Raw genomic sequence first — 16,878 nt, 5'->3', positions numbered from 1 at the left:
GGGACTATATATATATATATATATATATTAGAAAAGCATTATAGTGATAATACCAAATGTATTAAAAATATCTATAGTTATTTCTTTTTAGTTTCCATTTTTCAAAACTTTGCGTTAGGGCAGGGCAATCATGCTACTTTATCCTTTTCGGATTTCGTCAGTTAAAACAATTATGAAATTAAATTTCAAAAGATCTAAAAGCATACAAATGCAGGATATTAAATTATAGTTCCAAACTTTCTTAATAAACAAATTTATTGATTCGGGTTTTCCGTAGTTGTTCTAAAAATTGTAACCCGCTTTTTAGGTAAAATTAATAATGTGAAGACATTTTTAGAAAAGCATTATGTTTCCAATTAAATGCAATCATCATAAGTTCAAGAACAAAAACGAAAATATAATTAAACTAAATTTCTAAAAGATCATAGAGGAAACGAAAATAAAAAATGTAATCCTAATTCCAAGTTTGCGAGGGTAGAGGGCTCTAAAGAGTCGATTTCAATATCGCTTTTTTCAATCCACTTTTCTTTAAAGAATTTTCTTCAAGATCTTTATCTCTATTAAGACATTGAATATCAACATTTCCTATAAGCTAATAAAAATAAAAACAATTATACTGCCAATCACTTACTTCCGCTGTTACTCTTTTTTAGCAAATTTTGTACCCATCTGTTATGAGGAATTTGTGAAATGACAATATTTTTGAAAGGAAGTGGGCGATCTGAACAATCGAATGAGTCAATGTTATCTGACAATCATAAACTTCGTTCGAAATGACGATCAATAATTACTTTTTGTTTACAATGGGACACTATTTATTTTAAAAAATCTTTTTTTTCCTCTTCTCTTTAAATTATTGAAGTTAAATTTTGCTGAATTCTATTTCGTAAGAGACTGTGGGCGTTTCGAACAGCTATTTTGAATACATTTTATCTTGTATCAAATGATGCCAACAGTCTAACGAATTCAGGTTTTTGTCGATAAGGGTAGAATAAAATCGTGTTTAGATTTGATAAAGTAAAAAGTGAGCTCTAATTCGAGAGGATAATCAAACATGGGACGCATTCCTAATGCTAGATAATACTCAAGATATAGCTTTTCTGATGACACATAAAAATGTTTCCAAGTTATTTTTAAAAATAAAAGGTAATGTTTGATTAGAAAGTTTGCTGTTTATTGACGGAATGTTTACCATAAATTTCGTTTTTTCTTTCTTCCTTTTTAAACGGCGCAGTTGCGTTAATGACGTCACTGCTAGTCCCCGCTTAGCTTAAAACCTTCTGCTAGGCCAGTGTTTCCCAAAGTGTGGTACGCGTACCCCCAGGGGTACGGGAACAGTTTAGCGGTGGTACGCGTTCTTATGCAAAATATGTTGCAACAAACGAAAATTTTAAAAGTTTTTATTTAAAATTAAAGTTAGTCATGAAAATTAACGATTACGTATTTTTCTATTGGCTATTTTTTGCAGAATTATACAAATACATTTAAATTCCAAAATTTTATCTAAGTTATAAACAAATTTCGCTAAGCATTTAAATAATTTCGTTTTATTTTATTTATATCTGATTTGTTAAGAAAAGTACTTTAATTTCTATCAGCTCAATTTTATTTCCTGAATTTTTGTTTTTTTTAAAAAAAAACAGAGTCAATTGGCTTTTCCGTTAAAAATAGTAACATGCTCTGCAAACCCCGTCAGATATTCTTTTTTCAAGTTCTATAAACTATTTAATGAATGCCGTTAATATATTTTTAAAGACGTCATTACATAATAGTGGTAGATCCACCCATTCACAAATGATGTTTAATAAAACCTAGCCTTTTTGGTATGCGGGTCTACATAGCATACTCCCTTTTTACTTGAAACATAATCAAAACTGAAGGGGAGGTTTGGGTAAAAACTTATTTCCTCTCTATTAAAAATTATGTAATCTCAGTAATAATCTCAGTTTTAATGTTATTGTGTATTATAATTATGCATAGGTTTTTCATTTTCTGTTAAATCATAAGTTGTCAGTAAAGATCATTTGTACGTAATTATTACCAAAAATATTATATTGTGTCTTGATTCTTTTGCTGTCCAACTAATTCAAAAGCTTATTGTCAAATATTGTACATATTTTTGAAAAAAATACCCTATTAGGGTTTTTGACGAACCCACTAATCGCCTCGTGTGGCCATCAGATTCACTTTGCAAATGTATCTTTTGGTTGAGCCAGAGCTTGACCATGGCAGGGGCACACGGGGTAGTTGCCCAGACCCCCAAATCGAATAGAAGGTTTATTTTACGTGTTCTTCTTTATTGAAATTTTTTTTAAAAACAAAATATCAGCACAGTGTAAAATCCGTCAGATTTATGTTAGCTTCTTCATTAACCTATCGTATGAACACAATCTATATTTCGTAAATCCGTGGCTTTCTAGGGCGGAATTGAGCTAACTTTTCTCAATGAGGATGGACAAATTTGGCCAATCAAAAGCCTATCTTTTTACATATCGCAAAATGCGATATGTTTGCAAAAATACATGCTTCTGGTTGGCCTAATTGAGCTCTCGTAATTACGAAAATTTAGCTGAATTCCGCCCTAATGTCAGCAAGGATAAGAATTTTTTGCAGCTAGATGACAAAGTTGACAATCAGATAACTGCATTCTCATGATGGACATAGAATTGTCAAAAAATCGATAAAATGGATAGAACAATATTTTGTTGGACCATTGGAGGAGGAGGGGGGGGACTTTATAGCTGATTTAGGTTATAGTCAATTTTCTTGTTATCTATAATGAGAAGAAAAATTATAATACCTCCATAAAGTTCGATTCTTCATTACTGAAGTAGTGCGGCAGAGGGCCCCTCCTCAATGAAATTTTTGCCCCGGGCCCCAATTAGGCTACGTCAGGCCCTGGATTGAGCCTTTCTCCCTTCATAGAATTACTCAAGGTGCTGGACACTTTTATACCAAAAATCTCTTTTCATATTCCTCATCCTTCTTATTTTTAAATGTGGGGGTGCTGTGGTAATAAAGTAAGCAAATACAATGATATCGTGAACTCGTGATACTGTTTTAACTGAAAACGTTCTAGCGAGTCGAATAAAGAAAAAAGTGTTTAAGTTTAAATCAGGGAGACATTAAAAAAAAAAACTCAGATTGATAAATGCTTTTCACCTCTCACAGATAAAAATTGTATTTTCCTTTTTAATGGGTCCTTACTTATTTTTTTTTAAAATAAATTAATTTTACAGTTAATTTTATTTATAAACAGTTTGAGAATTATTTCCTCTCTCCCTAACACCAGCTAACCTTTCCATAGTTTGTTTGCAATTTGACATTCTGAAAAACAAACAAACAGTGTGCTAATTATTTCATAAGATGCTCTTAATGCATATTTTATATTTTTCCCGGTTTGACTGTTTCATTTTTCTAAAAATGAAACTCTGAGATTTTAGTAGGAAACCCTTTCATTTGCATTCCTACGCAACAAAAACATATTTTCCTAGCTCTAAAATGCTCCTTTGAAAACAGCAATCTACCATAATAAGGAAATGAGATGGGACCCTAATAGGACATCTTTAAAAACGACTTGAAAAAAATTTAGAGCGGGGAGGACGTGGCAGAGGTTTCTCTAATGGAGTATAATGGGATCATCATTGTGACAAGGAGAAGAAAAAAAAAAGACACGCGTATAAATTAATTTAGTTTACAAATAGGTGGCAAACTGAAGAAACCATGAAAGTATTCCTGCCAACTTTAAACGTTTCATTTGATGTACTTTAACGTGGAATTCTATTATCGCAATTATTCTGTAATTAGCCGATGTTTCGAAAGGAACTAAAAATTCTTTTTTTCATTTTAAACTCTAATTTATACTAAAAGTCACAGGCTAATAGATGTGGAGGTTAGTGTCCCCTCATCTATGTTTTTTTTTAAAATTTTATGTTGAATTTTTTATCATTATTCAAATTGTTGAATCTGTATGTATTCACATATTTGCAAACTAACATTGATAAAAATGTATACAACCATAATTGCTATTATTAAGATTGTTAAGAAATTGTTTTTTCTTTTCAATAAATAAAAAATCCATTTTTTTATACATATATATTAGAGAACAATTACATTTATTACGAAAGCTTAATGCTATTTATTTGGTCTGCTACTTATTATTGTGACCAATATTTCACCTTAGCTTCTTCTTCTGTATAATTATGTATTTTGTTTTGTTTTATAGAGTGTCTTTATCAAGGGAAATATTATGATGTGGGTCACGTGATTAAAATCAATTGCAACAAATGGTATGTAAGTTAAAAAAAATTTCAGAAATCCGTTATTACTCTTATTTGAAGAAATATTTTTCCTTTTGTTTTGTTCGTTTTTTTTCTAGAAAGTAAAAGTACATTTTTTCTTCTATTATACTTCAGAAGTGTCTGCAGATAACGTATGAGCTCTGATAAAAAAGAAAGCGTTAAAAAGCAATTTTGATGTCAACGAGGGTGCGATCGAACAAGAGAGCACAGTTGATGTTAAAACGGGTTCTTCGTAACGGGTTCGGATGTTAAAAGCTTTCCCTTAATATTAAACTTATTCAAATGTGATAATGTACTCATTTATATATATAAAAAATTCTAATGGTGTATATTCAAAATGAAATTTTAAAGCTCTTAACTTAGCGAATAAAAATTATAAAATTCTCTCAAAAATAAGGAACTTAAAAAATATTATTTTGCTTAAAACAAACTGTATTTCAAATAGAGGAAGAACTTATTTTTAAATGTTCTCAAAAGTTTCCTTAAATGTTCCTTCTTTACCTTGTTTGACAGATGTCATTTGAGAAGTTTTTTTTTCTTCTAGTGGTAGTTCAATTCATATAATAATTTTAGAGATCGTTCATAATTAGAATGCGGCAATGAAGAAGTTATTATGATAATTATTTTCACTCATTCAGAAACATTGTCTTCTTACCCAGACTTGATTTTCAGAAGGTTTTACTTGTTATAATTACCCTCAACGGTGGCATAAAGTTGAGGCCTGGAGATCTGATTGTCCATAAAAATTAACTATCTATTAAAATGGAATCAGGTCCAACTGTAGCTTAGAGAAGTGAACATATATCTTCAAGGCATTACCCTTATGTCTCAAACCAAATCGTCTTTCCCAAAGCTAGTCGGCTAGAAGCCTGCAGTTATTCAACTAGAACCCTGCCTACACCATCAAGCCTCGATTGTTATACAGGATTGATTTTTCGAGTAATTCCCTGCAGGTAATTCCCTGCAGATAAGGTTTATAATTTTGGATGGAGGGAAACAAAAACCTTCCAAGAACCGAAAAATAGAGGCAAATGGGTGGTCTTTACAGGCTTCTTATTGAATGGCTCCACAGCAATCCATGCTTTTTAGAAAGACACTTTGCCTGGTTTGAGCATAGGTGTGAAGTCTTAATGTTTGCTTCTAAGTGGCTCAGTTTACCCTAATCTCGTCACAATGGATGACAACGCGTGGCCTCCTTACGCCGCCTGATGGTCACTACTTTTTAGGAAAATGAAAGTATTCACTGGATGGATTAGTTAGCCAGGCTTCCAGACCTCAACCCTATAGACCAGGGGTGGCGAACCTTTATACACCAACGTGCCATTTTTTCTAAAAAATTTCTTAATGAGGTCATAGACGTGCCGTTAAATAATTTTGACTTCGTGATTATTGGGAAAATAATAATACTAAATACTATCAACTCAAAAAACTCGTTATTTACATTGAAAAAAAAAAACATTTTGCCATGTCTTAAAACAACTAAAAGTAACATCAGTGTGACTTCTGTTGCTGCAGATTCGATGACAAATAACTTATATTAGGTTGTAAGATGTTAGTTTAAGCAGAACTGTTAATTTTTTTGCTAGTTATTTATTGTTAGCTTGCTTTTTATGGTTATTAATTGTTTTTTTAGCATTAATTTCTTTATTAATAATTGCTTATTATTATTTTTTTTGCGAATTTTAATTTATCATAATGTAATAACATTTGTGTAATAACAATTCATAGTGTAATAACAATTGTGATCGGTGGCGTGCCCAAAATATTGTGTCTCGTGCCATAAATGGTACGCGTGCCATTGGTTCGCCATCCCTGCTATAGACTATAGCTGTGAGAGAGAGAGAGCAATATTAAATCGCCATCCCCCTCTGAAAATTAAATGGCTAGGAAACATAGCTGCATCAGTTTTTAAACTCTTTGACCACATGAAATCAATTTGTGAAACCTATATAAAACGGGGTCATAGCATGCATCTCTCTTTCATTGCTGGTATCAGTAACCGCTATTTCATAATTTCTGATTGCAATGAATGTTACGCATGAACATGCAAGTGCATTATAATTATTTAATTGTTAGTTTGTTACTGTTATATTAACCTATGTTTACGTTTTATTTCATTAACACCCGCTTAGTTGATTTGGAAATAGTTGACACAATCTGAAAATTCTCTTAATATTGAACACGAGCGTGTTAATGAAAAATGTTAAATGCATGTAGTAACCTTTAAAATAAGAGCTTATCATGTCCTTTTTTAAAACAATGGAAGGTAATATTATTTAATTGTATCCATTTACTTTTAATTGGGTCCAATACGAAGAATAACTCTTTTTGTTAGTCAGTGAACCTTTTAATTCAGGAGTTAACATTAAATGGCTGGACTTATGAAAACTTCAAAAAAAAAAAAAATAATAATAATAATAAATAAATAAATAAAAAATATAATTTTAAAAAGTAAGACGGAAAAGAAAATCTAGTAGTAAAACCATTTCATTCATTCTTTGAAGGAGAAACAAAAACTTTTAAACATACCGAAAACAAGTTAAAATGAAATAATGTTTGGTCCAGTTCATAGTTTTTTTTTTGTCTTAATCTATATGAGCTTTCAACCTTGATCGAAAAGAGTCATCTGGGGAGCAACCCCTCTGAAACTGCAGGTCCTTTGAAGCTAACATCCGGACTGGTACACATAATAAGTTCCTATAGGTATCAGCTAAAAATTGTTTTATTTTGGTATTGCTCAGAGCATATAAATATTTTGAGCACTTTTATTCTGGTTTCTCTCTAAATTTATTTCTTGCAATATATCCAAATGTGTGTTCAAAAAGGTCTTGTCGAGTTGTGTTCTCCGAGTAACCCTTTCTACCCTCCATTCATTAACTACAAAAGAGTGGGTGTTCTAGTTATCTTAACACGACTCACTTAATTAATTTATGGGTATGACTATTCAACTGCGCCAACAACAATTTAAAAAAATAATCACTCCATGGCAGACAAAGTTTTCATTTGAACTTTTGCAAGTTTTAAAATGAAATCTTTCCCACGGAGAGAAACAATAAATGTTAACTACTGTACAATTATACAATAGGCTGGTGCTTAATCAAAGAAAAGTGGAAACTTATGGGACCTACAGGGACCGAACAAAAATATCGAAACAACCTTTCTTAGAGCTGCAACTCATTGACAGTTGACAAAAACATTTATATATAAAAAAACCTTTTCAGTTTCGAATTTTTTAAAACGGAGAGGAAAAACTAATATTAAAAAGCATTTAATAATCTTAATCATAAAAAAAAAGGATCACTTAATAGAGTAATAAATAGTCCTTCATACAGTGACACATATACAATAATGGAAGAGACACTTTTAGTTCTTATAATTGTTTGAATTTCTCAAGAGGACTATTTTATAAGTCATGTTATTTTTCATATTTTCCAACAAAGCTTAAAGCAAGCTTTCAGGGGTATTAGGGACCGACAATAAAATACGAAAGAAAACAACTATTTTTGAACACCCTAGGCCACGAAATAAGCTTATAACTTAAATCGATTATTTTGGTTTTTTTTTGCAATGCCAGCATAAAACATTGAAATGAAATATTTATGGTAAATTATTACATTAGATCAAATATTTATGGATATCTAAGCATTTTTATTAAAAAAAACCCTAATTTTTTTTGTCTTATGTGTTTTTGGTTATAACTTTAAAAATATTCCGTAAAATTATACAACATTTTTCGAGCAATTTAAAATTGATTACAAACATTTTGAATTTTATTTTATTATGCTTAAAAACATAATTTTTCTCTGTGGTCAACTCTCACAAAAGAGTTTAAATTACCTTTAATGCTATTTAACCTCTTCAGTGAAATTTCAATACGTAACTTAATAGTAAAGAAAATTTTCTGAAAAAGTTTTTGTTTTCTTGGCAACTTATAGAAGTATAAAGGGTCGAGAGAGTTTATGAAAATCATTTCATTCGAAATATGTCCTCAAATATGGTTATTTTAACACGGGTTGGATAGGAATAGCAGACTCAACATAAAACATTTTTTCATTACTAAAATAAATGTTAGTGCATAAATAAATCATTTGAAATATTTTGCAGCACATGTCAACAGAAAGAAGCGGCGGAATTCGATTTTGTTTGTGAACAGAATGTTTGTCTTGTGAGGCCGGAATTGATAACAGCCATCAACGACGCTAGACAAGGGTAATTATGCAATGCTTATCCCAATTATTTCGGTAATCATTTTATAATGTAATCTAGGCTTCTGTATAATGACAAGGAGCATGGCCCTCTTAATGCTATAGTAGATGCAGTCATTTCCAACAAAAGATTTTTCTTTATTTATGATTGTAAAATTTTTTTTTACAAAAAAGTAACATTTATTTATTAAGTTTTGAGAAAATATGAAATACAGAGACGCCAACTACTCCGCTTTCTGCACAAGGGAGCAAGTTGGCATCTCTCTGAAAAGAATGTATGGATATGCTTTTAAATATTCATTGGCTGCAGCGTCCTTTTAGAAATAAAATGGTAGTAGAGCTTACATTTGCCCTTTTCATAATATTTAGGTCGACTTTCGGATGAAACAGCAAATCAAAACGGCAATAATTTAAGTGATTATGTTTAGTACAAAAACTGGTGTGTTACTAAAACATTTTATCATCAAAGATAAATTAGCTTACACTTTTTTTAGTTTTGATGCGATGTCTCATTTTAAGAGTAGAAACTTGTAGAGAGACTGTTAAACACTTCATTGGAAATGTAAAACTTTTTTTTCTTTTTTAACTGAATAAAATTTTTTCATCCCCCATTTCCTAAAAGCATTTCAATTACTAACTGTAAATTTCTATATAATATACGGAATGTAATAGTTACACAGTCATTTAAATAAATTATTTTATAACAATTCCTTATTTAAAATTTAATGCATCTTATGACAGATATAAAAAAGGTACTTATAGTCTTACCGTTTCGTTCATTCTCTTTGGGCAGAAAAGTAGCATTGTTTATAATATCGTCTGTACCAATTCATTAGCACATTTGAGGTTCAAACCATTAAGATTGAGTCCTAAAACGTGAAGATAAAAAGTCATTCAGTTTTTTTTCTTCTTTCTGTGGCGCACTGTACACTGTTTGCACTAAGTGGATATTTCTTCTTGTAACAGTTTTTAAAAAGCTCCGTGCCATGGCTTCAGATCCTAATAAATATTTTTTATTATAAGGGTATGCAAAAAACTATAGTGTTTCTACAAAATAAATTTTGATAATGAAACACTTGTGTTACCACTTTAGGCAAAAGAAACTGTTCTTCTAAAAGGACGCTAGACATGAAACAGGGCTAAACATAAGAGGAAGAACTGGGCACAAAAATATTTCCTCCATGGCTGGGTTTCGCGTGGAATTAAAGAATCGTTTCTTGTTTTGAACCTTTTACACTTCGAGTACTTTAAAATGCTGTTTAATTTATTTAACATATACAAAGGTGAACTTACCCATGTAAAATTCGGATCGATCAAAATGAGCGTTGGAAGATAAAACTCTTTTGGATTTTCAATGCCACTTTTATTAAGAGAGCATTCTAATAGAAATATTGGAATGTTTCGAGCACTGTGCGAAGCGTGGGCTAGAATTCCGACGGAACCCTGAACTGTTCTATCTGTCCTTCTACCTTGACAAAGGTTTATAAGCCTAAATTGAGCACACAATGTATGTCATTTGAATAAAGCAATTCTTCGCAGTCACTTTCAATAGTAAATTGAAACAAATAAGCTAGTAAAAATTTGAGATCGCTTCATTGATTTTTGCTATTTCACCACTTTATACATCCCCTGAGGCATCCGAGGAATGTAAAAGGTTAATGACAAACTATTTACTTTTCTCGCATTAAAAAAAAAGTGCTATATATGATAAATAACTGTTTAAAAAAACTATTGTTTGTCATTGATGTTTTAGCTTTCCCCAAAACAAGTAATACTATCATAATAATATTTTCCTCCGTATTGATGCTTTTAGTATGAGTTGAGCACAAATGGGTTATTGTTTAGCAACCACTTAATTTATAGAGTAGATCTTTTCTTGATATTTCTCTCATAATGTATTTCTAGGTGATTTTTATATGACAGTGATAATCAGTACGAAAATATAAAAAGTGGTAAAAAAGTATGATTTTTGCATTCATTTTAATTCTTACAGGATGTAATTAATATTATCTTTTGGAATAAATGTTGGGAATAAGTCTTCTGATTGATATTATTTGTAAAAAGTTTCTTGTTTCAGATGGCGAGCGAGTAATTACAGTTTCTTTTACGGCAAAACATTGGAAGAAGGAATGAAGCATCGATTAGGTACATTCAAGCCATCCAGAACGGTTTGTTTATTCATAAACATTTCGTAATTTAATTTATTTCACAAATAATTAAAAACATTTTAATGTTAAAATAAATTTTATTGTTGCATATTATACAAATGCAAATCGAAACTGCCTCCATAGCAAATAATGACAAAATATTTTACTAAATTAAAATCCGGTAGCATCGTGAAGATAAATAAAATCTTGTTTTATATATATAACTATCATTTCAATCTTTGTTCACCCTGTAAGTTGAACTGAAAAAAAATATTTCATAGCATAAATATGTAATGAAGAATGAATTGTATATTTAGGCGTACATTTTTTAAAAGTGAAACTGTTTCACTACCACTTAATTTTCTTTTAAGAACTAAATGAACTCAGCATGCTATCTGCAAGTGTTAAGGAAAAAAGAAATGGGAATAAGTAACTTTTTTTAAGATCAATTTTAGAGCGAAATAAGAAAGCGTGATTAATTTCCTTGTTTTAGCATAATATTTAATTAATTAAAAAATATGCAATGTTAAACTAAGCCATACATTCAAAATTTAAAAATTAAGTCAAGCTGTGCCCGCCCCCCACAAAAAAAAAAAAAAAACGAAATATCCTGACTAATTTTTGATCTAATGATGGGATATTCAAATAGTAGGAATCTCATAGTAATTTTCATGCCTTTTTTTTCAGGTTAGGATTTTTTACCCTCAAAATGGTAGCCGCATTCTGGGAAATATCGTTTTAATAGTTTGGTCGAGATTGCGGTCCGACCATTTGGACCGCTCTCAAGAGTTGGACCCCTTTATGTTAATTTTACTTTTTACGTATTTCCCCATATCTCTAAACTTTTTAAAGCGAACTGAAAAATTTTGCACACCATTACAAAATTCGTTTATTCAAAGATAATTCCATACAAATTTTTTTTTTTAATAACTACTTATTACTTTATTTATACGAAACATTTTTGATCCGTAACTTATACAAATGTTTAGCATTATTTTAAATGGTGAAATTTTGTAAGGCAAAATCTGAAATTTGAACAAAATCGGTTGAATAGCTTCTGAGAAATATGCTACTTTATTAAAATTCGATTTCCAACATTTTTAAGGTCACCCCCTTAAGAGATTTAGTCCAAGTAGGTGAAGATCCGATCACGAAATCAAGAGTTATTCAAGTGCCCCTTTGTTATACCGCATTGTACATGATCCTTACTGGACAATATTATCAACAAAATGGGTCGAATAGTTTCTGAGAAATTAAATTTTAAAAAAGTCAGATACTTAAAATTCGATTTCTCAGGATCTATTTGATCGATTTTACTCAAATTTTGCAATATAACAGTCCATTCTTCAAAATGATATAAAAAATTTTATACCTTACAATACAAAATATTTTCTACCATTCTTAAATAGAATAATAATAAATATTTACTAAAAATTATTTTTTGCATGGAACTATCTTTGGAAAAAAAAATTGTATAAAAAGTGTGTAAAAAGTTTTCAATTCGCTTCTTGAGATGTAACGAAATACGCATAAAGTAAAATTAACATTAAGGGATCTAAACTTTAGATTGCTCACCTCATCAAACTATCGGAACCCTATTTCTCAGATTGCGGCTGCTCCCTACATATTGGGGGGTCAGAAATCCCAATCCGTTGAAAAAATGGCATGTTTAGTCCGAGAAAGTGCGTTTCTATGTCTGATATTATAGCGTAAAATATCGTCAGCACTAATTAGTGAGCATATTTGAGGTCACCCCGCCGAACCATTAAGAATAAAATCTAGAACGTGAAGATCTGATCATTAGATCAAAAGTTATTCCAGGTGGTCCGTTTTTTCTTCTTTTTTGCGCACTGTACTAACTTTTTTCACCAAGTGTTTTTCATATATAAACCAATTTTCTATTTGGGTACTAATAGGCTAAGAATTAAAAATTTCATTGCATGTTTAAAGGTGCAGTAATTCTATACGTGGCAATAGTAGGTTAGAAAAACTTGCAAAGGGTATCCAAATGCATTCAACCTATTAATGCATGACCTACAGTGCACATGTATTAAACAGATTAAGATCGAGATCTAGAACGTGAAAATCCGATGATTAGGGATCGAAAATTATTCAGGGTTTTTTTCCTCCTCCTGCGCGCTGTTCACACGAAAGTTAACAAGACCATTCTTTATTTTTGGATCATCGACAGTAAACATAAGTTTTTGCAAGCATCTAAAATTTATTTCTCTTTTTTTTTTCCTTTTTCACTAACACAAGATGAATAAGGTTTATATCGTATTCAATATATTTGTGTTTCGATTTTCATTTAGCTCCTTTGGTTCGTTTTGTAGATGTGCAAAACATATTATGGTAGTCAATTTGAAGGGTTCGGAACACTATAATAAGCCGTATTTTCAAATTATTCAGGGGAACAAGATCGTTTTTTTTTTCTTTGGTGAAAAAAGCAGCTTTTTCTATGAAAGGAATAAGATGTTTTTGTGTATCGTGCTGTTATCTAATGTAAGTTTCGGAAACGCGTGAAGTAATTATCTTGAAACAATACTTAGGAACAATTTGATGTCAAAATTTCAGAAGAGTGGATAATCCGGACACTCCAACTACTACACGGATGCTCCGCTTTCCGCATAAGTTTTAATAAATTGGTAGCGAATGAAATAGTAAAAACTTGTAGGATAATTAGGCCCACTCTTTATAAGATGAGTCACTACGAGAAAACTGCTATAAAGTTGCATTTCATATGATACTTCGAATTTTTGACATGTAGTGGTGGAAATATTACTAAACTAAAAATAACTTAAATTTTGTTACCACTAGAAAAAATCTTTTTAAAAAGCGGAGCAAATTGGCATCTCTGCTACTATCGAATTTCAACAGTTGCAAGGTTATAATGCATTCATATTTTATATGTTTTAATATTTTTAGTGGCGACATACTTCTTAAAAATAAAGTTCTATTTGTCTTTTGAACTTAGTTATTAATTTTCGTAAATAAACTACCTCTGGAAACACCTTTTTAATAACTCAAAATTCCTCATAAGTTGTGTAATTCACTTCATTTCAAAAACAAATGAATGAAAGATAACAAAAATGTTAGTATTGAAGGGATTTAAGTTGCCCCTATTCCTATTATTTAACAGGTAATGGATATGACAGAAATACATCAAATACCGAATGGACCGTTACCGCCTGCTTTTGATTCACGACAGAAGTGGAGAAACATGATCACACCCATTCGTGATCAAGGAGACTGCGCATCCTCTTGGGCATTCTCAACAACAGGTAAAGCCTTACATCACATTCATTCATTTTTATGCACATTATGTGAATGACTAAAACCATTTGAACTCAAATTCACTGAAAGCAAAAAACGATTGCTGGTAGAATAATCAGAAATTGCTATGGAACACAAATGACTCGCTAATGCGTAAAAGTTGTTCACTAAAATGTCGGACCAAATTATTAAGGTATTTTAGTAGTTATTAAGGTATGAGTAACTGAACACAAATGGCTCTCTTATGAGGTTGTTTTGAGGCATAGGCCATTTTTCCCTATCCTACGTTCATAACTATTTTAGTTAAAAAGCAAATTATGAAAGGAATAGTTTTATATACAAAAACAACGGGTTTCTGCCTAAAATATTCAAGTGGTCGTAAACAGTTCAAATGAAAAGTTCTCTGACTTTGTGACCTACGTTTAAATATATTTCATTTCGTATGTATTTGAATGGAAGGATTACTGGAGTGATCAGGAATGTTATATAATAAATATAGTAGAACCAGAAACATGTTTCATAATTACCTGATTAAAATCTTTATTTCCTTCCAAAATATATAAATAGCAAATAACAGTCGACATGTATCAAAAGCTTCAAAAGTAGGCTCCCATTTCCAAGACTTGCCAGGCGGGAATGATAAGAAACAAAAGTGATTTGTTAAGGTGTCAATGAAAAAATAAAGGTGAGAAACAAAGCTAAAAAAACTACAGTAGCCGAGAAAGGAAAAAAAAAAGAAAGATGAAAAACCACAGTGAGGGTAAAGTTTCAGGTGCTTTGGATAGCTGGTGAGGATCGTTAACAAGGGAATCAGCATTCATATGTGAATAAAACAAGATTCCTGGGCATCAAGATGAGCTGATGTGATTGGGGTGGAAATAACTTTGTCGAAAGTGAATTTATGTTCAAGCAGCTGTTGATGATTTCTCGAATTCTTGATAACGGGCACTTAGCTCTAAATAATAAAAATTTTGCTACTACTTAAATTATCTTGTCATCTCACTGGAGGTCAATATAGAGTATTATCCAATTGCACACAAGGAGGATCAATGGAGGAAAATTGAGTCTAGCCAACTTTTCACTGCGATTTAAAGTAGAAAGAGAAAATATCGCCGTCAAAGCAATAATATACAACTATTTAAAAATACCACTTCTTTAAAACTCGATTTCTTAGGTACTATTCTGCCAATTACATTCAAATTTGTCCTGCAGTGGACTGATCGTTAAGACACGGTTCCCAGCAGATCACCGAAGTCAAGCATCACAGGCTGCGGTCAGTGTGCGGGTGGGTGACCACTTGGATCAGTCTGCGTAGGGACCGAGGGTGTGCGGTATTACTCCTCGTTAAACTGTGCTACCGTAAAGTGCTCGACTTCGCGCGCAGGTCGTCGGGCTACCGAAGCGGGGGTGCCATCCCCTCCGCAGAGGATCAAAATTGGATGGTATGTCTTCGGATCATCCTCCGGGATGTTTCCCAGACCGTCGCCAATAGCCCATTGTGCAGCTCTAGTGCGACGTAAATTAACAACAACAACATTCAAATTTGTCTTTTAAAATTACCTTCTTTATAATGATATAAAATGACCTTATTCAAAATTTTTTACACTTTTGTTAAATATATAAATAATCATTAAAAATTATTATTTTTTCTTCAAATTAACGTTACTATAAATTAACGAATTTTTTAACTGAGTGACAAAATTTTTCAATTTGCTTAAAGTAAAATTAACATTAAGGGGTTCGAACTTTCAACATCTCTCCTGACCAAACTATTGGGACCCTTCTTCCCAGATTACGGCTACCACTCCCATATTTTAAGGGTCACGAATTCAAATCCGTCTAAAAAAGGACATTAATAAAAATTACGCCTTAACGACTGATTTCGTAACTTAAAATATAGTCTGCACTTACTAAATTAGCATATCCAAACCATTAAGATTGAGTATTAGCACATGAAAATCCGATCATTTGATCAAAAGTTCTAATGAGCTACTAAAAAAGTTCTTTATACTACATCTGTTAATATTTTGAAAATGGTTTATATTTTTCGTGAAAATAGTGTCGTAGTCTATCTAATACTTTAGAACTGAAAGTTTATGCCCTTTTAGTTGCTGCTCGAAACCTTTTTTCGGCAAAGTGAAAATAACTGAGACACATTAAAAATAATGTGTTAAAAAGTGATATTTTAAATTGCGCAATCATAAATGTATTTTTAATAGGCAACATATTGCATTCATTTAGTATACTTAATAATATTATAATAGACAAATTCAAATATTTCTATAAAAAAATATATAAAATCGAAACTTCTTGTCATTCATTTCAACTTATTGCAGCTTTGGCCTCCGACCGCCTTGCAATTGAGTCCCTAGGAATGGAGAGGAAGGAGTTATCGCCCCAGCACTTAATATCGTGTCAAAAACGAGGGCAGAGGGCCTGTAGTGGAGGTCACCTAGATAAAGCTTGGTATTTTCTGAGAAAGAAAGGGTATGTATTAAATGTCCTATTTCATATATGTTAGTTCATAAACAAATTTGCTAACACTCTTTAAATTTTGAAAATTTGGAAGCAATTCTGTCAGTACCATCGATTCATAAAGGGTGTTTGAACTGAACACAATAATCTTTACTGTGTATTACTTTGCGCCTTACATTATGAATACAAAATAGCAGAGTTGGACAAAAATGTAATCGATTACATTTTTTGATTACAGTAATCAATTACTTGTAATCATGATTACAATTTTCAAATATTTTGATTACAGCTGTAATCATGATTACAATATTGATTACAGTAATCAATTACTTGTAATCGTGATTACAAAGTTTGATTACAGCTGTAATCATGATTACATAGTCGATTACAGTAATCAATTACTTGTAATCATGATTACAATTTTCAAAAAATTTTGATTACAGCTGTAATCATGATTACAATTTTGATTACAGTAAT

The 16,878-nt window shown here is 31.3% G+C and overlaps 2 protein-coding genes across 3 annotated transcripts in view; one reads left to right on the top strand and one right to left on the bottom strand.

Moving 5' to 3' along the window:
• Positions 1 to 821, bottom strand: part of LOC107438845 (histone-lysine N-methyltransferase SMYD3) — an 83,448-nt gene extending 82,627 nt beyond the window's left edge. Inside the window, exon 1 of the mRNA XM_043046438.2 lies at positions 632 to 821. The gene's annotated coding sequence lies outside the window, so the exon portion shown is untranslated. The remainder of the gene's footprint in view (positions 1 to 631) is intronic.
• LOC107438844 (tubulointerstitial nephritis antigen-like) overlaps positions 1 to 16,878 on the top strand; it is a 58,039-nt gene that overhangs the window by 31,316 nt on the left and 9,845 nt on the right. For both annotated transcript variants that reach the window (XM_016051229.4, XM_016051228.4), the window contains exons 2-6: positions 4,226 to 4,289; positions 8,406 to 8,510; positions 10,584 to 10,674; positions 13,793 to 13,934; positions 16,263 to 16,413. In XM_016051229.4, coding sequence (XP_015906715.1) covers positions 4,226 to 4,289; positions 8,406 to 8,510; positions 10,584 to 10,674; positions 13,793 to 13,934; positions 16,263 to 16,413 — 553 coding nt within the window. The remainder of the gene's footprint in view (positions 1 to 4,225; positions 4,290 to 8,405; positions 8,511 to 10,583; positions 10,675 to 13,792; positions 13,935 to 16,262; positions 16,414 to 16,878) is intronic.

The sequence above is a fragment of the Parasteatoda tepidariorum genome, chromosome 4 (assembly GCF_043381705.1).
Source record: "Parasteatoda tepidariorum isolate YZ-2023 chromosome 4, CAS_Ptep_4.0, whole genome shotgun sequence".
Classification (NCBI taxonomy): domain Eukaryota; kingdom Metazoa; phylum Arthropoda; class Arachnida; order Araneae; family Theridiidae; genus Parasteatoda; species Parasteatoda tepidariorum.
This window is presented reverse-complemented; position numbering and strand designations above follow the sequence as displayed.